This window comes from Scleropages formosus, chromosome 23 (assembly GCF_900964775.1).
Source record: "Scleropages formosus chromosome 23, fSclFor1.1, whole genome shotgun sequence".
NCBI classification, from domain to species: Eukaryota; Metazoa; Chordata; class Actinopteri; order Osteoglossiformes; family Osteoglossidae; genus Scleropages; species Scleropages formosus.
This window is the reverse complement of record NC_041828.1, coordinates 10,123,484-10,143,802: the sequence shown is the minus strand read 5'-3', so window position 1 is coordinate 10,143,802 and position 20,319 is coordinate 10,123,484. Positions and strand designations below refer to the sequence as shown.

The 20,319-nt window shown below is 46.6% G+C and overlaps 1 protein-coding gene across 2 annotated transcripts in view; it reads left to right on the top strand.

The window, feature by feature from the left end:
* Positions 1-20,319, top strand: part of nfatc1 (nuclear factor of activated T cells 1) — a 50,493-nt gene that overhangs the window by 8,332 nt on the left and 21,842 nt on the right. For both annotated transcript variants that reach the window (XM_029248189.1, XM_029248188.1), the window contains exons 4-8: positions 7,077-7,279; positions 8,966-9,138; positions 9,703-9,843; positions 17,149-17,204; positions 18,913-19,045. In XM_029248189.1, coding sequence (XP_029104022.1) covers positions 7,077-7,279; positions 8,966-9,138; positions 9,703-9,843; positions 17,149-17,204; positions 18,913-19,045 — 706 coding nt within the window. The remainder of the gene's footprint in view (positions 1-7,076; positions 7,280-8,965; positions 9,139-9,702; positions 9,844-17,148; positions 17,205-18,912; positions 19,046-20,319) is intronic.

Below are 20,319 nucleotides of genomic sequence, written 5' to 3'. Positions count from 1 at the left end.
TACATACATGAAGTATGAGAACAGTTTATTCATTTAGCTGATGCTCTTCTCCCAAGATATTTGCAGTGTTGGGTTTCTATACTAAACTAAATCCAATTATTGACCTATTTATACAGCAGGGTAATTTTTTTTTTTTTTTTTTTTTTTTTCTTTGCAGTTCAAAGTAAGCACCTTGCTCAAGGGTGCTACAGCATGGGTGACATTGAAACCCAGTCACTCCAGTGACAAAGCAATGGCTCTGATCACTACGACATGTTCGATGTTGAAGACTCAATTAATGAGTCACATGTGCAGATGGCCTGCCGTTGAATCAAAACAAGACCTCAGTCGTGAACTTTCGGAACATCAACACTCTGGCAGCCAAACTGCACAAATTGTGACGCAGGCCATAATTCACACAGCTTGTGGTGTGTTATCATCCGTTCAGCCCAGCTGCAGGACATATACTGCTCTCTAGCATGAAACCCTTGTGCCTTCTGTGTAAATTGACTTAAGAAGCTGTGAAAAGATAGCTTGATGATATGTAGGCTTTAGTCAGCCTAAAGTGACAGTAATGGCGAACCCTCATTCGGCGAGAACTTGCTCGGAGTTGGCTTTTTCTCCGAGTTGGAAAGCGGCAGCCAGATAGAAATGATCAGCTATTGCAGCAGTGTTGCGAAAGCACACCATTGTGCCAAGCAATTTGGAAGATTTTCTGCCATTTCTAAATAATTAAGTGATGCCATCGGCATGTCTTTGTGCCGTGCCCAGCAGTCTGGGCTGAGTCCTGGGTGTCAGTCAGTAATGAGCTCCAGGCTGCTGCAGTCATGTAGAAGAGATGATAACGGGGGAACGAGGGACCAAGGGAGAGCTGGGTAGTAGTGCCCCCGAGACCTTGCTTCCTACCGACTGAATCCCAGCAGGTCTGCGGAAGCCCCCGGAGGAACCAGGTGCCGCTGGGCCCCTGATGACACCTCTGGCAAAACTTTCATCCATGGCTCTCATCCAGAACGTCTCTCATGACTGCAGGGCTGCAAAAGAATCGGATTATGCCAAGTGACTGTGTAAACACGGCAGCAGAAATGCTCCTTCTATGCGCGCTATAGGTGGAAAGTATGCTAAAAGCGAGATGATGAAAATTCAATATACAAGTTATTACTTTAGTATGTGAGTGTGGCAAGGGCTCCGGTTTTCCTGTCTTTAGCCACGTGTCTCTGTGCCGGACACGGGATTAGTCCGCTGCTTCTCGTTTTGTGTGCCTGCTTAAAGGAACGTGCCTTTCTGACCTCCTCTTAGTTGCTACCAAATGCATCGGCCCCCTTTGTTTAGAGAAGTCCTAACGCTGACATCATATCAGATGGCGTCCCGTTGAAGTGCGCAGTCGCGACCGCAAAGGCCCCTGGCAGCACGACTGGAGATGTCGGTGGCATCCCGAGACAAGCCACATCATCACGGAAACCTCCAGATTACAAGGCGGCCCCTGCTCTGCAGACGGCGGCAAGTCGGCCCCTGCGGCACGCTCCCGTGGCTGCCCCGGGCCTCCGGCGCGCTCCCGTACTCGTGTACGGCCCTCACCGAGTGGTTTGGCAGCGGGCGGCGCGGCCCACGGCGGGGATGGCAGACACAGCCTGCGCCGCAGGGTCGAAGTGCACTGTTCTCGCCGCAGTCATGCACCATGTCTGCACTTCGGTTCGAAACTCTGCTCAGGGAAAATAAGTACTTTTCAAGGACCGCCTAGAGAAAGGGCTTCCTGAACTTTCATCGTGGCAAAAAACCAAAGATGCGGGGAGTGTGCTATTATGTATTTGCAATAAGAACGATCACTGAGAAAGGTCCCGAAAGCCACAGCTTTGTGGCTTTACGAGCACGTTTAAGAGACGCTCTGTGGTATAGGTTCAATACGTCATTCAATAACCGCGGGATGAGATCAAATCCTTAAATTAGCTCCACCCATGAACATTTGGGTTATGCAAATGAAAATGACATCACCTGCTGTTCGGAAATCATGACGTAGTTTGAACGAATTTGAAGCGGTGAGCTGCGAAGGCAATATTTTAAGCTTGTCTTTCGGCGATTGATGCGCGGCTACGTAGTTACATATGGAGGAATATGGGGTAGCCGGTGGCATCACGGTTAGAACTGCAGCCTTATAATTGAAGCACCTGGGTTCAAATCCCTCCTCCTGCTCTAGGACCCTTGATCAAGGTACTTACCTTGAATTGATACAGTAAGAATGACCAAGCTGTACAAATGGGTAAATCACAGTAAATAGCTTAGTGTACAGCCACTGTAAGTGGCTTTGGTACACGCAGCATCAGCTACATAGTCATGAGTAGTAATAATATGTGCTGTAAAATGTGTCCTCCACTGATTGTAGCGCAGCTCTGTGTAAGGTCACTCGGTCTTGGCCACATCCGTCCACGGCGAAGTGTGAAACCTCTCGGAGGAGCTCGCTGCGCTACTTCTCTCACGGCTGCCGTGCTGCGCGTCCGCTGCGGGCGGTTCTGCGGCAGCTGGGAAATGACCCAACTAGACTGGTGCCGCGACTCCTCGGCAGACCTCGATTTCCGGAGCCAGTTGTAGCTGACGTCCTCGTCGCCCTCGCTCCGCTCTTTCTTCCGCGTGCCGTTCGTCCTTGGGCCCGTCCGCAGAGACGACATATGATAATGCGCTTTTCCTTTCGGTCCACGAATTGATATCGTGTCGGTTCCTCTGAGCTGCCCGGTGTAGACAGGCACCTCCTCGCGAGACATCGCTCGTCACTCACCAACCCTTCTGCGCAAGTAACGCGGTAAAGTGCTGCAGACGGTAGCTACGTCCTGTGCTGACAGTAGCCGCTCGGTAAGCGACGCAGATTCGCTCCAGACTTCTGACGGGAGACGAAAGCAACCCTGAAGAGCGGATGTGGGGGGGGGCTGGCGGGGCTGGCTGCATTTCTCAGCGTTTAATTTGGTTAGCAGCGCACGGGAGAACTGCGCCTGTCAGCATTTCGGCAGGACGAGCGGTAATTCGAAAGGCCTGCGAAGTTGAGTGGGAACCCCGCGGCCTGCCCCCCCCCCCCCCAGGCTCTGCCACGTGGAGCAGCGGTCCACACATTCCTCCGCTCCGTGCTAAAATGGGCCGGAGTGCCGAGAGCCCCGTTGGCCCGTGTGCCTTCAATTAACGGCGGGCCAAGCGCCAGCTCATTTTCTCTTCATCTAACATGCGCCTCTGAAATCATTAACCCCGACCCTAAGGAGGGACACCCCGCAGCGGCACCTTGAACTAAAATACTTTTCTTTATCGTCAGCGAACTGAACATTATTTCACCAAGTAATGCGTTGTCTTCGCCCATCAGTTTTTTTTTTTTTTTTTTTTCCCCCCCCCTCGCACATCCAGAACTCCGACGGCAGAGCATAGAAGCGCATTTTGAAGTTTTATCACGGCATGAAATCGACGGGCAAGTTAGGCAGCTGACGGTGAGAGAGGCGGTGTTTATAGTTTTGCGCTGGAGTGCGTGCTTAAGTTCTTAGCTCATCGATGAAGACACACTGACGGGAGGGGAGAAGTATATTTCTCTTTTAATATATTTGAATGAAGCCACGGGAGAATGCTGAAACGTTGAGTGTTTTTTGAATATAACTATATAAAGTCAGTGCAACTTGTATGTTTAGAGTACATAACAGAAAGGAAGTGCTGAGCGTGGAACTGAATAAATCATCCGCCGCTTGAGTGTAAATATATGCATAAAAGTAAAGAATGCCATTTAAGGTATAGCACAGAAGAAAAAAAAATTAAATTTTTGATGTATTGACTGGACCAATGGGGGGGGGCGTGGTGGCACAGCGGGTTTGGCTGGGTCCTGCTCTCTGGTGAGTCTGGGGTTCGAGTCCTACTTGGGGTGCCTTGCAATGGACTGGCATCGTGTCCTGGGTGTGTCCCCTCCCCCTCCAGCCTTGTGTCTCGTGTTGCCGGGTTAGGCTCCGGTTCGCCACGACCCTGTTCGGGACAAGCAGTTGTAGACGTGTGTGTGTATGACTGGACCATGAAGTGTGTTGCGTGTCCATTCTTGCATTTGGGGCACAGTTCCACTCCATTCTGTAGAGGTGTTCCTTTTTCCATCGATTCAGCACATTGTCTGTTTTAAGCACAAGTAAAGTGCCCTTCGCATCTCCTACTAATATACAGGTACTGTGGTAAGCGCAAACTAGTTTACTGTTATTATAAGAAAGGGCAGTCAAGTATTCGTTTAGAACAGACATGGTTATTGAAAGTCGACAATGAGAACCACGCTTTTGGATATGTGGACATTTTTGCCATTTGATTTTTGAAGTTATGCTGACTGATGTGCCTCGAACGGTTAAGTGACCTTATGAATAACCCAGGAAAATCTTTGAGGTCGTGAGCTACTGGTACATACTGTATGTCTTAGTTTCTTCACGTGCATAATTTCTCGTAAGAATTTCTAGTGTTTTTCCCCCCCCCCAAAAAAATGACCTCTCTGACGCCATAACTAAAACTAAATTAACCGTTAGAGCAGTCTATGGTTGAATGGCTCTCCTGAGAATTTGGGTCAAATCCCACAAGCTCCTGATCTCATTGATGACTACCATGTGTGACTCGCAGGAAGGATCGTGGTCTTGGCAGCTCTGCTACATATGGGGGGTTGGGGCTGTTAAAACAGTTAAATACTGGATTCACCTTTTTTCCCCTCAGTCTTTCAATCTTGTTAAAATATTTTATTACTAATCTCCTGACAGATAAAGTCAAACTTGAAGCAGTTGTGTAGGAGCTGACACAGTACTGACATTTTTGTTAACGTTTGATAAAATCGCATGACGGCTAGTTTAAATCCTCATTAGCTGAACCGTTCTACTCTTTCACTTCCAAATATGAGATGTATTTATCAAATTAGCTCACGGGTTACAAATGAGAGTATTTTCAACAAGACTAATTATTGTCTTACACTATATTATATTTATATATATATATATATATATATATATATATACACACACACACACACACCCACAATAGTTTAGCCATTTGCTCCCAATTTATTGATAATTACCCAGCTGTTACATCTCCACTTTGAAACGGGGCACAAAGCTGCATGCTGTGAGCTGTCCACTTCTTTTCACTCCATGGGACACGCTTGGAGGAGAGCGTTTTTCACCCGTTCGTACCTGCAGCCGCACGGATATCGAGCCAGCCGTAAGCGTGGTGTTGAGCGATGAGGGAGAGGGAAGCCCGGCTGTCTCGGCGGTCCACGCATCTTCTTCCCTGGGCCACACGTTCCTTGCGACGCGCAGTAGGAACTCGAGCCCAGGTCCTCACGGCAATTTGTTTTTAAAACGGATCCAAATGAAACACATAGTCCCTACTGGTGTCAGCCTCTTGCATATTAGTCACAATTCTTACGCGTTGTTCTAAAAATGCGCGCGTATTCATACCTATCCGAGTACGGTTTTTGGGCCGCGATTCAAAAATGCTGTAACCGGATCTTTATTTCTTAGTACTGTTCCACATGTGGTCAAAGGGTCCCTCTGTTCAGAACGCCTTGCGTTTACATTCAACTCGCATATTAAATGACCCGTGTTTATCCCCCAAGTTTCGCTGCAGACAGACGTGGGGTGCGACTTCGATGGCGCTGGACCAGCCGATCATGAAATTGTACAGCTGCGCCTTGGTTTGAGGATATTTTCACGGTCATCAGTTGCGCTGTGGCGCCTCTTAATATAGAGCTTGTACAGAGCGCACGTTCTTGCCAACGGGACACCCGGACCATTGCACGTACTCCCCGTCCGACCTAGACATTCCAAAAACATCTCGGAAAGGACTGTGCACCCGTTGCTATGTGTGAGTCGTCCTCTAACCAGTAGGATGACGAATGAAGAAGTTGTGGTACCGTACAGATGAGTCACACAAATGGACATGGAGGAAAAATAAAAAAAAAAAAAAAAACCTGTAATCAACATATTTTATGGTCGGTACACAATTCGACATATTAAGTACTTCTTGGCACACGCGTGGCACGGGGCGCATCACTTTTCCCTTTTTCTAAGGACGGGCAACATGTAGACTGTTTCCAGGGTTAGGGTGACAGTTCAGTAATGTCCAATAAAGTGTACTATATTTACCGTAATACAGATTCGTGTCCCCTTACTACGTGTCGCAATCCTTCTGTTTTCACGAGAGAAATGCATTGTTTTTAACAGCAACAATGTAGATCAGACATTAAACAAGAGATTAAAAAAGAATTATTCGTGAACTGACTAATTCAATAATGTCCGCATCTCTTAAGTAATTAATTTTGCTAATAGCTTCACATGCATAATTTAGCAAGAACCACCAGAGCAGCCAGACAGGCATTTTATTTTATTTTATTTTTAATAAACCGTGAGCTTATTAAAGTTACAAACGGGGGAAAAAAGAACGCACCTTTGTTGATTTTATCAGTAAATTAAGAGTCACTGGCCTACTTTCAGGTTTCAGCCTACATACCGTGGAACCGAACCCTTGCGTTCTCCGCACCGATATGTATTTATTTGTGACGCCCTGAATTCTAGCAGAAGTACATTAACGGTGTTGGGCCTCTAGTTGCACAGAGGAAAGAATATGGAATGTGTCCATGTCCTTCTCCTCAGTTAGACCTTCACAAAAAGTTGTTGCCTCCAAACTTTCTCTATGCAGTAATGTGGACGATAGAATCTTCTATGTCACTGATTTTAAAAGCTCAATTAATTATGGTTTTATAATGTATTCCACACAATTTAAGGTAAAATAAGGTAAAATCCTTTCACACCAGACATGTACAGTAGCCTATCTCAAAATTTCTAAGCTTGTCATAAGTTTGCTGCACCTCCACACAAGCTTAGGATGGAGTAACATGAGACATCTTGGAGCCTTGGTACATCCCATGATGTGAATAAATTTTACATGAATGTCTGCTTAGCAATCTGTTTGTTGATGAATTTCTATGGAAATTTCCAAGAAATCAATGATACCCGGCTGCTGTAGATACATCATGTGTGGAACCAATATTCTTCACGGGCTTTGCAAATGAGCTTGGAGCGCTGCTCTGTTGTGCGGGCCTAACGCCGCTGTTCCATCTCCAGCTCCATGGGTACGTGGAGAGCGAGCCGCTCACCCTGCAACTGTTCATCGGCACGGCTGACGACCGCCTTCTCCGGCCACACGCCTTCTACCAGGTGCACCGCATCACGGGCAAGACTGTGTCAACCGCCAGCCATGAGCTCATGCAGTCCAACACCAAAGTGCTCGAGATCCCCCTACTGCCGGAGAACAACATGCGGGCTGTGTAAGTGCGCACCGTAGCTAGTCCCTCTTATTATTAATAATAATGATGATAATGATGGGCTGCACAGTGGCACGGCAGGTAGTGCTTGTGCTCCACAGTCTTACTGCCTAACAGCTTTTTAGCGGTGAGTGTGGATGTGGATTTCAACAGGCTCAGCCTGTGTGGAGCTTGTGTGTTCTTATATTCACAAGGGTTTTGTTCCGCAGTTCAGACACCGGTGTTTCAGGTGTATTTGTCCCTCTAAGTTGCCCCTATAATTTTCCTGCGATGGACCCTGCCTCTCGCCCTATGCTTCCGGAATGAACTTCGGAGCTGCATTGGACAAGTGGTTATTGATAATGGGTGGATGGGTAATAATTTCAAGTTGTGTCCACTCTTAGCATGAACTAAGAGCAGCTTGTCTCATCTTGTCTCCCTGTAGTTATACACAAAGGACAGAATCCGTTTTAAGATTTAAAACGAAGGATGGCTGTTTGTTAAGCATGCTTTCCTCTCTCGTAATATTGAAATTGGGATGCCTAGAAAAGTGACACTTGCAGACTGCACGTGCCTCGTGCAGGCATGACTTCTCCATCGACCGGGACACGGAAACGTGCTTGTGTATCGGACGTGCTTCTCGCGTCGAACACTAGATTACATTGTGTGATTTGTTCCCTCTCCTGGGCCAAGGCAGGAAGGAGTGGGCTGACGGCAGCGAACGGAGACTTTCCGTGAGTGACGCAGAGCTTTGAGAACTCCTGTCACTGCTTTATTCACCCAAAAGTGCAGAGCCACTGTTGCACGAAGACCTCTCGGATGTTCTCCTAGCCTCCCAAGTTGAACCCCTTTCAGTCGATCTTGAAGTGGCCCTGCCACTCATTTCCTTCATAATTTGTTGCTTTTGATGCATGATGGAAATGAGGTCCTGAAGACATAAGGAAGCTCCACTTGTATTCCAGTGTATAATAAGGTTATCAAGTGCATTATTATTTCATTGATTTAGTTGTTTTACGTAGGAGAGGAATTTGATGTACTTACTGGTAATTTGATTTGGAAATATACAGTACGTATAGTGCATTAGATGCAGTGAGCCAAGAAAAGACTTGGTAACTAATAGCGCGCTTTAGGAATTTGTTGTTGCGTATAGAACCGAAAACGTTACTTGGATCTCAGAATTAACACTATTTTAAAGATGATGGTCGTAGTACAGTATACCATGTTATATCGAGATAGCGTTATCTGTGTGCTCTCCCTATCGGGGCAATTTCTCTAAAATCACAGTTTTAAAAGGACCGGGAAGAAGGCAAACGGAGAAACTGAAGCGTTTTTCCACTGAGCAGAGCCACAACAAAAACCCACAGATGTAAGGAGGAGGGGCTGGTGAAGATGTTAATAGACGTCTGATGAATGGTTGCACTGGGTGCGAAAAGTACACCGAGCGCCAACGGGCTTCTCTGTTGGAAATATCCATGGAGAGGGTAAAGTTAGAGACCTCGAGGGAGGCGTCTTTGCGCTCCATAAAACGTTATATATTAAGCGACTCGTTTCCAAAACGGTGTACATGATTAGGACTGGACCTGAAGGGAATGTTGCCAGGGAGCCATTTCCATGAGGCGTGGAGAATTTAAACCCCTGTTCTTTTAATTGGCTTGCACTCGGTGACCTTTTCCACTGACGAAATATGCCTTCTTCTCATCCGCGTGACAGAATCGACTGCGCCGGGATCCTGAAGCTGCGCAACTCGGACATCGAGCTGAGGAAGGGCGAGACGGACATCGGGCGCAAGAACACGCGCGTGAGGATGGTGTTCCGCGTGCACATGAACCAGCCCAACGGGAGGACGGTGTCGCTGCAGGTCGCCTCCAACCCCATCGAGTGCTGTGAGTGAGCGTCTGTCGCCTCTGTGACGTCGTGCCGCGTAGATGCGCTTCCGCGTGTTTGCAGGTGAAGACATGGCGAGGCTGTAAACATCATGGTTTTTGCCATCTGGGGGAGGGGGGCTAAAAATTTAAATATGCACAGACATCTAATCATGTAGGCCTTTATGATACCTTATCATGCATTCAGCTCCATATTTATTCCCTGTTTTTTTTTTTTTTCCTGTTACAGAGATTAAAACAAAAAATGTTGCTTTCTTTAGTGTTGCAGCACTTTATTTCTGTGCTTGACTAGGTGTGGTCACATGTGGTTAATTGAGCTCCGGTGTTTTGAAAAGAGCCTTTTCACTTTATTGGTCCTGCTGCTAGGAGCAGAGAAGAAGAAAACGCTCGTATCATTGTACTCATGTGCTCTGGTCTGCCGAGGGCAGTAAAAAAAAAAAAAGGGGGGGGGGAAACGGTGTGCGTATTGGATACGACGACACGGGGGCTGGAGGCCTAGGGGTGCGTGGGGAGCGGGTTCGGAGGCGTGCGCCAACAAAGAAGGGTTTGCCTTCCCCCCCGCAGCCCAACGATCGGCCCAGGAGCTGCCGCTCGTCGAGAAGCAGAGCGTGGACAGCTATCCGGTCACCGGAGGCAAGAAGATGCTCCTGAGCGGACACAACTTCCTGCCCGACTCCAAGGTGGTTTTTGTGGAAAAGGCCCAAGGTAGGCTGCCGACCTTGACAGCAGACGCAGGCGAGAAACCACCCCCCCCCCCACGTGTCTGTCTGCTCGGCCCCCCTTCCCGCCCGCACCAAACACGCCCCGCTATTATCCACCGTCAAAATATTTCTCATCGCGCTGGCGATCCACATATGGTGCACATTTAAGGCTCTATATTTTTAACCAATTGTATTTACATTTGCAGAATTTCCACTGCCCTCTCATTTTTGCCGCAAGTCGACACGTGAATCACAGGCAGAGCACGTGCCGCTTCTCGTGCACCGGGGTTTGTTTTGATTTTTTGTTTTGTTTTTCTAACTTTGTGTCCTTTGTTTCCTTTCAATGGGAAAGAGAAGTGGCTGTCCCGAGATGATAATATTAACAGTTTACAAATAGCAGTTTCCTCGATTTAGCTTGACGACGCGCCGAGCAAGGTATAGGCCGAAGGCAGGAGACGTAAACTTAAGCGGCTGCTTGCGAAGGCGAAGGTCTGTCATATTCTGGAAGAGCAGTTCATAGGCAAGTAAAGAAAGGCACGGCTGATACGTGTTTTATATTTACATTGATGCGCTGGCAGACACGTTTCTCGATGGTGTTCGGGTACATGATGATGATGACATCACAGTTTGTTAGTCCGATGCCCAGATTTACGTGTAATGGGTTACTTTGCATGTAGTGAGTTTCCTCCAGCGTGTGTTTTGAATGTAATAAGCTGGAAAGCGCGATGATTGGAAGCTTGCGGGCACTGCAGAGCTGACCGGCGTGCGCTCGGACGCGGTAAATCGAGCTCACTCTAGGGCCCGGCGCAGCTCTCCGGACGCCCTGCGATTTGTGAGCGCTCTTGTTTTTCGAGAGGGTTTCCCTGCTTCTGGCACCGGCAACGGATTCCTTTGCCAGACTGCCATGGAAACACCCTTCAGCCACGCCCACCAGCCCCCACCCCTCCCCGGCTATGTCCGCATCCTCATTCCGCCTGCCCGGGTTCGAGAGAAAAGCCTCTCGGAAAGCTGCGTCGCCTGCGCACCCCTGTCCTTGGGGGGGGGGGGTGGGGTGAATGCCGTTCTTGTTGTTGCACCGGGAGCCCCTGCGCTAACAGATTCCGACTGAGGGAGTCCCCTGTCAGGGAAGCCTCGGGAGCCCCCCCCCCCGGGCTGCGCGCGCTCCCCCCATCCCTCCCTCCCTCTGTTTTGCTGCTGCTTTTGCCAGCTGCTGGCCTGTTAAAGCGATTAGAGGAGTTCGGGGCAGGGAGTCCCGGGGAACTCCTGCCGCCACCCGCTTCGGTGCTCTCGCGACATCCTGGGAGACATCAGCAGGCTCCTGGGGTTGACGTCTCCTCTGTTCACCCGCGCCAGTGTGTATGCTGCGTTGGCACGTTGTTTTCACCGGACATCGAACCTTTTCCAGGTCAAACGTGAACCTTTATTGGTTTGAAAACGAAATATTTGTCATAGCGTAATTATATTTATATAAGGTGATGCTCTTCTGCAGGTATTCTTTCACTTCTGAGTGTTACAGCGTAACATTCTACCTCGGTCTATAAAATGTTTGGACCGCATGGTTTATGACATGTACTTTTTAGTTTTTCCCTTTATCATTATAAATCTGCAAATGTTGGACTTTGTAATACACTTGGTGTATGAAAAAAACAGTATAAAAATCATTACAGAATATAGTTTTATGTAATAAATCTGGTATTATTTTAACTAGGAAAGTAAAATAATTCCAATAAAATGTGGCAATTCTGCATTAAATCCCAGTAATTCTGGCCCGCTGGAGCAGTGACAGGCATTACCAGTCCTACAATCAATGTTTGGGCATGCTCTGGTTTTTTCCGAGATGTTTTCCAGGAATCGCCTTCCAGAAATTCCAGGATTCTGAAGCAGTAGCGTGCTCTATTTCGCTTAGAAGTAAAGAAAGCATCAGGCGATTTTAAGAGGAAACCGGAGATGACGGACTGCAGAGGAAGCCCTGGCCTGTGAAGATTTGGCGTTGTGAAGATTTTGGTGATCTCGCCCTGAGCTGCCGGAACAGATTTTAGTGACAGACCTCTCTGCCCAGTCAAAATAAGCTTCTTATGTTCAAAATTGATTTGAGTACAAAGTGCATAATGTCTGTGGTTCCTGGGTTGGGTAACGGATCACAAAGGCACTGACTGAATAAGTGGTTACTTACAGTGGATGAACTGTCATAGCTCAAGTAAATTATAGAAACCCCAGATTAGTTTACTGAAATGGAAAAGACTGGTACAGAGACTCGCATGAAGACAGGGAAACGTAGGGAAAAATCGAAGCAGGTCGTCCATCGACTCGTAAATGAATGATTAAAAGTAATACACAAATAAGCACTGCAGCCCTTGGGGGTTTTTTTTTTTTTTTTCTTTTGCCCTCTGAGGTCTCGAAGGAATGTTCTTTACTCCTGAAATAACAAAGCAAAGTTGGAAAGCAAGTCAAAGTTTGTATTTGCTTTTTAAATGTAAAAAAATAAAAAAAAAAAATAATAGTAATTAATAAAATGGTGTCGACTGTACAGTCTGCTCTTGGCAAAAGAGTGCAGCATTCTGGGGCGTGTGTTCGCATGACACCGTGCCCGAAGGAGGTTTCCGAAGGGACTTAGAGAGGTGACAACACTGACTCAAGATAAGAAACAAACACCTTTCTTGACTCAGAATTGATACCGTCACTAAATAGCTCAAAAAAGGAATGACTTGTGACCATGTGTTGCGATGGAAAGTCGTGCATGTCGATACTGCCCAGTACATTTCTGGGATGTTTTCCGGTTGGAGCAAACAGATGAGCTGTTTGGTAGTACATATTACTTCTAAATTAGCATCAGCACCGTAGAAAACTCGTCCACCCCCCCGTTTTTCTCCCGAAGGTGTGGTAGCTCAAGATGCTGCCTTTGGGTCTATAGGTTGTATGTTTAAATCCCACCTGCTGCTGTGGTACCTTAGATGAAGGTACTTACCCTAGATTGTTCCATTGAAAAATTACCCCGCTACGTAAATGGGTAAATAATTGTAGGTAGCCTCACATTGTAAGTTAGTTTCAGGAAAGTATCAGCTAAACGAATAAATGTAAATGTCACTTGTCGACTCTGGATTCTTTTGGAAAGGCCGTACATGAAGAACAGATGGGTGCGTGATTGATGGGCTGCACGAGAAATGAAAATTCTTTATATTCAGCTGTGTGTGTGAATGTGAGGGAAGAACGCGTAACACCAGCTGCGGGTTTGTTTATGTGTTTAGTAGGAAGTGTGTCTTGCAGACGATGACTCATCTGGCAGGGAATCCCTATCGAGGAGCTCGGTGATACCGCGACATCCTGGTGGGCTCTCTTTCGCTGAGAGACAAAGCCACTGTCTCCAGCTGATGTGGAAATCAGTTGTTTGTTTATCCAAGGATACAGCACACTATCGTATGGCACCTTTATTCCCAGAAAACGGCCCGAAAGGGACACTTGAGATCTGATCCAGCCGCTTTCAGCTCTGTTCAGGTCTCAAAAATAGATTTTTTTTTTTTTTTTTTTAAACAAAGGAAAAAGAACAGAATCGTGATAAGCTGGAATGTAGTTTCATGAGTTATTAGAATTTGTGTTATACTGGAAATAGTCCATCCATCCCTTATCGTTAACCGCTTGCCCAGTGCAGGGTTGTGGTGCTCCACAACCTATCCAGGAATCTCAAGGCATGGGGCGGGGTATACCTTTACAGGGCTCCAGTCCAGTCCGTCAGGGAAAAACTGAGAACGGTGAACTGTCAGTACAAACCTGCCAAGCTCACAGTACATGATCATACTGGGGGAAAAAACTTCTACAGGAAGCACTGCCGTCCAGTCATAAAATTCTTCCTGTTGAAGAAGCAACGTAAGGTGTCGTCCCTTTTTGTAGGCTACCTTCAGCTCATCGAGGACTAGAGGTATTGTGCAACCTCAGCCGTCCTGACAGAAATTCCCGTTACAGCGCATTCTTGTCCAGTGACTTTCAGGGAAGCCCTGTTGTATGATTTTTTGCTTTACTGTAAGCTTGCCTCCTTGGCTCTCTCCCTGGGATGAGTGACGCAGGAGGAGAGCGCCGCCGGGCCGTAGCGTGTCTCGCTCTTCGCTTCGGGATGGCCCGTGGGAGGGAGCCGTGGCGGGGAGGGATCCTCGCCGCGAATCGCACGTAGAGGAATTCCCTCATGAACGGGAGCGCTTTCACTTCTAGGCACGTCGAACCGCTGCCTGGGCGGCTGGAGGACGCACGAGAGCTCGGTGTCCCCGCCACGCGGGGCCATGGCAACGCCTCCCCTGGAGCCGGAGCTCCGTCCGCCGGGTCTTGCTCAGGCAGCTTTGCGCCGCCCTCAGAAGAGGTAAAAGGAGCAGACGGCGCTGTATCGAACCCAGACGCTGAGGATTGTTCTTGGCCTTAGATCGTGTCTAGTCTAACTTCCAAGTGTAACTGAAAGATTATCGTCACAGGAATTTGCCAGGTGGGAAGCAGATTTGCGCAAAAATAAATATATTATCACGTTAAAGAAATAGTTAGAATTTCAGTGGAAATCAGGAGGTGAAGCGAACCACATCGCAAGCACTCCTATGATTGTTGAGCGAATCAGCCGCTCCGTCCCTCAGGCATCGGTTTCGGGATCCCCGATGCTCTTCCTCGGGCCCAGCGGTGCAGCTTTCTAGCCAAATGGCCTCGGCATTAATGGCGGTTCAGCGTTAAGGCGTGTTAGTGGCAGCGTGTGAACAATGACTTCCACACAAGCGAAACAGTACGACTTTGTGGCGCGTTTCTACCCTTGGAAGAACAATGGCTGTTTTCATGAAGCCATCATGAGGCAATCACAGGAAAAGTACAGTTACTTCAAGTTTAAGGTCTTTTTACTCTTTTGGATTAATGTAAAACATAAACATGTGTTGGGAAAACTGAATGAAGGCTTATTTTGTCTTTGTAGCCCTTGGGAAAACTTAAAGTAAATATGAGTTGAGAATAAACTGCCGAAGTAATTTTCAGTGGTTCTCTGGACATTCCAAGTTCTGTCGTTATTTGTAGCGCTTACACTGGTAAATGGTAACACTGCCCACGCTACCAAGTACCAGGTCAGCCGACATACGCTTACAGTGTTCTGGTCCAAGTAATTGCCTTGCAATCTAAGGACCCGGGTTCGAATCCCACCTCCTGTTGTCGTACCCTTGAGCAAGTTAGTGGCTCTGCATCGACACAGTAAGAACTACCTGATCTGTGGAGATGAGTAAATAACAGCAAGTAGCTTACTGGTGCTGCAGCTGAACATGGGAGAAAGTGCTTGTCTCGGTGTAACTGTGATGACGGGCAACAACCCACCAGCCGTCCATATCCCTGTGGTCGGTGGCGGAATCTGTTTACATCACAAGGCACCACCACTGGTGAAAAACAGCTCACCGCACAGTGGCGTTTTCTAACCATGGCTATGCTTCAAGTGTATTTTTTTTTCTTTTTTTCTTTTTTTCTTTTTTACATGGGGGCTTTGCACACCCACCTTCCTGCTGTTTACAGAGTCTTCTCATCTCCTCTCCAGCTACTAACACAGGTAGTTGCTTTTTTTCTTGGAGCGGAACTCAACGACAAAAGGCAGAGGTGTCCTTTCTGATCTCCGTGGGCCACCGCTAGCAGTGGAACCCGGGCTGCATCTCCGGCTACTTTGTATGATGTCTGTGACGGTCCTTATTTGTTTTGAGAAAGGTTCGAAGAAACAGTTTTGGTTTGATTGGCGGGGGGAAAAAAAAAAAACCTGGAAAAGAGGCTATGGGGGCGTAAGGAGCGGGGTGTTTCCAAATGGCTTTGGCATTAGAGACCTTCAGCAGATGTTGCTGAGATCCAGTGGAACCATTTGTGGTTATCAGTTCTCCGGCTCGCTCTGACACGAGAAGGTATCCCACGCACGTGGGCTTCTCCCAGACTCATCTGGAAGAAAAGAAATATGGCTTCATGGCTTTAATACTGCAAAGCAATTTTCTTGATGGCGGGGGCCCCTTCGGATTGTTCTCTCTCATTTCTGCTTCTGCATCCATAAAAGTGGTGTAGTGGGATTTAGGGGGAGAAAAAACCTGAAAAACATGTTTACTCCGAGAGGGTTGACGTAGTGGTCTAAGGTTTCCCTCTTGGAGCGCTTCCCAGCATGGAGACGGTGAGATCCCCAGTTGGTTCTCCAGACGTAATATGAGGAATCGCTTGCCACTGTGTCTCTGCCACATCACAGCCGAGGCAAGCAGACTGTAGCGCGGCTCCTCATTAGCCGTCTGCTGCTTCAGCTATTTTTAAATCTCTTACAAATAAAATCTCTAATCTGTTAAACGTATTTCTTCTCATATTTTTTTCATTTAAATTTTGGAAATATTCTTGGCCGAGTATAGTAAATTAAATCTGTTCTCGAATGTGGTGTAATTATTAAAGAGGGAGACTAAAGGAACAGGTTCCAGTCATAGGGCAGATGTTCCACTCTGCATTTGAGTGTTTGGAAGGTGCTAGAAGAAGCAGTATTATAACCTTATTTTTGCATGGAAACTGTTCAAGACAATCAGTGGCTTGAAAACTGAGCAGCACTTGTCTGAAAATGTTTGTTCGTTCTGTATCTTGGAAAACGCATCAGAGGGATGTTCCATGGGCCTGTAGCAGGTTTAAAAAATGTGTGTGTGTGTGTGTGTGTGTGTGTGTGTGTGTGTGTGTGTGTGTGTGTGTGTGTAATATATATTTTTATTGTGTACTGGTGAGGCCTGTTTTCTGGAGGCAAGTGAAGAGGGGGAAAGAACACTTTTACATAGGCAAGTAAATTATTTAATTGCCTTTTAATGAGGATAACAAAAGGCTGATATGGGGTTTGGAAAAGCAGCAGCTATTCCGAGGGGTTGGGGGGGGGCGGCTTGCAGTGTGTCACCGAACAATTATGTGCTGGCTGTTCATTCTTGGTGACTGCATTTTATAGCCTCGTTTATGAGCTTCTGCTTTTAATTATTGGTTGATTACGTGAAGAAACAAAGGGTCTTCCTTCGACCAACAAGCTGTGTACACCTTAGTCCTGACCCACATTTTTGGGGTTCTTCCCCTTCCCACTAAAACAAAAAAGTGGCCGGAAGCGAGTTTTCGGGTTTGTCAACGCTCGGCGCGTGATGCCAGTTTACCGACGTGCCAATTTGCCAAGAGCTGATCGCTTTGCATCCCACAAAGTCCCTCAAGTACTACCTCAACCTGTGTTCTTATGGCAGATGATCCATTCTTTTACTTATAGTAATCGGAAGATTCACCATGTTTTGGCTGCTCAGTGGTAACCAGTTGTCTCTTTCTCTTTTTGTAGATGGTCACCACATATGGGAGGCTGAAGCCAAAGTTCACAAGGACTCCATGAAGTCGGTAAGAGACTTTTTAAAATGATTAACTCCAGATTCATCCAAGGCTTTTGTTTACTGTGAGAGCTGAGATCCAGTATCTGAGATGTACCGGATGTTTCGACCTTAAGCGCTGATACACTTGAACGTGCACGTGTTTATTTCATCATTTCAAAACCCAACAAAGGTCTTTTCTGAAGACTGCATCAGGGCGTTAAGTAAAGAGGCAAAGCAGTGATAAGGGTATGGCCACTTCTTACTTGTCACACAGAATTTAATCCCAGTGTTTGCAGTGTGACTGTGGAGGTGTCTAAGTGAAGTCCAACACAGAAAGATCTGCTGGAGTAGAAGAGCTGCTAAAGGCCATTGGATAAAGGCAACCTCCTAGCACTTTGTCCTTTTTAAAGACCACATCAGGAGTTGACCTCATCACTTCGAGGGCCTGCTCTCTGAAGGAACACCCGTAAGGGCGCCGGCCTCAGGAGCCGCTGACCCTGAGGAGGTCTCAGCTGGGAGCGCCTGTTGGCCGTGCCTCCTTCCACGGGGGCACCGGGCCTCTGGCTCGTGCAGCTGCTCCCCTGCCGCCTCCCGTCTGCGGCCCCAACACGTTCCGTGTCCATCCGCTCAGATATAAACGGACTGCTTGTTAGCTTTCTTCTCCATCATCGAGGTTCTAACTATATTAAACAACAGATTTTTAATAAGCCGGAGGGGTTGCATTTAAATCTTTGACATCCCAGATGAGTTTTAATTTTATCTTGAGTTATGGATTTATTCAAGCATACGATCCATTGTCTTTGCCCTGAAGCACCAATGACTCACACCCTACGAATGCGGTTGGCACGATGGGTTCTTGTGTGGGTTATCAGCTCCACTGAGTCTCAGTTCATGTTCTGCAGATTCCACTTGAGCCAAGGGTAGAAAATGATAGAATACTTTTTATGGTACTATTTATAATAAGACAAATTTCACTGAAATTTACTAAACCTTCTACTCTTCCCATCTTCACAAAAGTTAGTTTAAATTGGATTTTTTATTGTTATAAACTGAATATCATCGCAACATGTGTTTTAAAGAATGTTTTAATTATGGGTATGATTAATAGTCAATTTAGTCTTCATATAGAAAAGGTTCCAAAATCTGCTTTCAATAAGAATATTTTTCTTGGTTTGAGTCTGTCTCTGAAAAACACAGTTCAGGAACTTTTTCTGCATTGTCCGCAAAGCTGCTGCTTGCTTAGAAATTAGCCTGTATTTGTGGTTTAAAAAAAGCTTAAAATAATGGGTCTTTGGCTATGAAGAGCACATCGAAGCATCTCTCGGGTGGGTTGGGGTAGGGTGGGATGGGGTGGAGGCAGGGTGCCGGCCGGTGAAAGACAGAGGCCTGGCCTGCCTCGGGACGAGTTCAGGGTTTCGTGTCTGCTGCACACTGGGGCAGTGTTCACTTTCGAGCCTCGTTCCCCCACATGTCCTTCCTGGCTGAGGCTGCCCGCATGCTCAAACAGGAGTGCCATAAGGCTTTCGCTTTAAAACAAAGTACAAAACTCTGCTGAACGTATCGGGAGGCTGAATAGCAGGGAATGTGTGCGTGCGTGCGTGTGTGCGTGTGTGCGTGCGTGCGTGCACGCATATGGTTAATACACATATATAGAGCCACATATTTCACACACTCAGAGATGCAAACCTCTGTAAAGTGTTTTCTCGTGAGTGGACGCATCATCTTCTGCATTTCAGACGATGTTGCTTTTGGAAATCCCTCCCTATCGCAACCTGAGGGTATCCACCCCCGTGCAGGTGAGCTACTACGTCTGCAACGGCAAGCGGAAGAGGAGCCAATATCAGCGCTTCACGTACCTGCCAGCCAACGGTAACTTTCTACGCCTCGTTTCATCTCTTTCCCTCCTTTTCTCTGCACTTTGCTTTTCCTTCCGTTCTAATCGTATCGCGTCGATGCTGTGGACATCTGCAAGTACATATAATCATATTGTAAATGGTTTGCCATAATAACAGGTGGAAAGCGTGTGACATTTCTGTTGCTGAATGTTTCTTGTGGTTTTGTTACTTTCACTTTGTATCACATCGTCATGAATATCACAGGATTGTTATTGAGTGTTTGCTGAGGTGTTAAATTCTTTATTTCAGTACAAGAATAATATAAAATACTGACTTCATTTCGTCATAAGCCACATAACCTTAAAATTAGTCAAACTTTTCCTGTTTACTGAAGTGTGGTGATTTTTTTTGCCCCTCTTGTTGTTTTTTTTTTTTTTTATTTTTTTTAAACTCAGCTGTATCATAAGAATTTGGCAAAAAACAATGCTTGGCATGAAAAGGTTTCATTTTGGTTTTAATCACATGTGTTTTGACCCCTGACTATATGGTCATAAAGGCCCCTTCCCTTGGGGTTGTTGTGCGTAACGGGATGTTGATTCCACCTGAATGGAACAAATTTGTGTTTCGGTTATTTCCCCCAATAGGAACATAATAACCACCTGCACTGTCTGCTCGCTGCCCTGCTGAATGTTTTCAACGCAGCCTAGAGTAACAACATCCCTGTAGCCCAGAGATGCAGACAGATCCGTGTCATCGATATACGCTATGAGCACATCAAGGGTCCTGGTATTTCAGCAGACGCCATGAGATTAATCGAAAACTTTTGGGATTATCACTGAGAAGGCCTACGGATTGTGGACGTGGAAAGTACTTTTTTTGGATGTGTGTTTCAGCTGCTGTAAAGTAATAAGTGGCTATTATTCACCTGACAAATCAGCGGATGTATCTGCTTTCTTCACATCATGTGTCATTCCTCTCATCCTCACCACTCCAGACAAAAAGTATTTATAAGACTGGATGATAAAATGCATTTAAATTCAACACAGTTCATTGTTTATTGGTTTATAGCTGATGCTTTTTCCAAAGTGACATACAAACTTAGTTTTGTAAACTGTGCTACTTAGAGTAAAATCACCCAGTTGTATAAACATGTAAATAATTGCATCAGTTCAGGGTTAGTACCTTGATCAAGGGTACTAAAGCAAGAACTCAATTCCAACCTGGCTCCTTTAATTGCTGGGCAATAGCTCTAACCACGACACCACCTGCCCCCCCCCCAATTTAAATACAACTTGCCTATATTTGCAT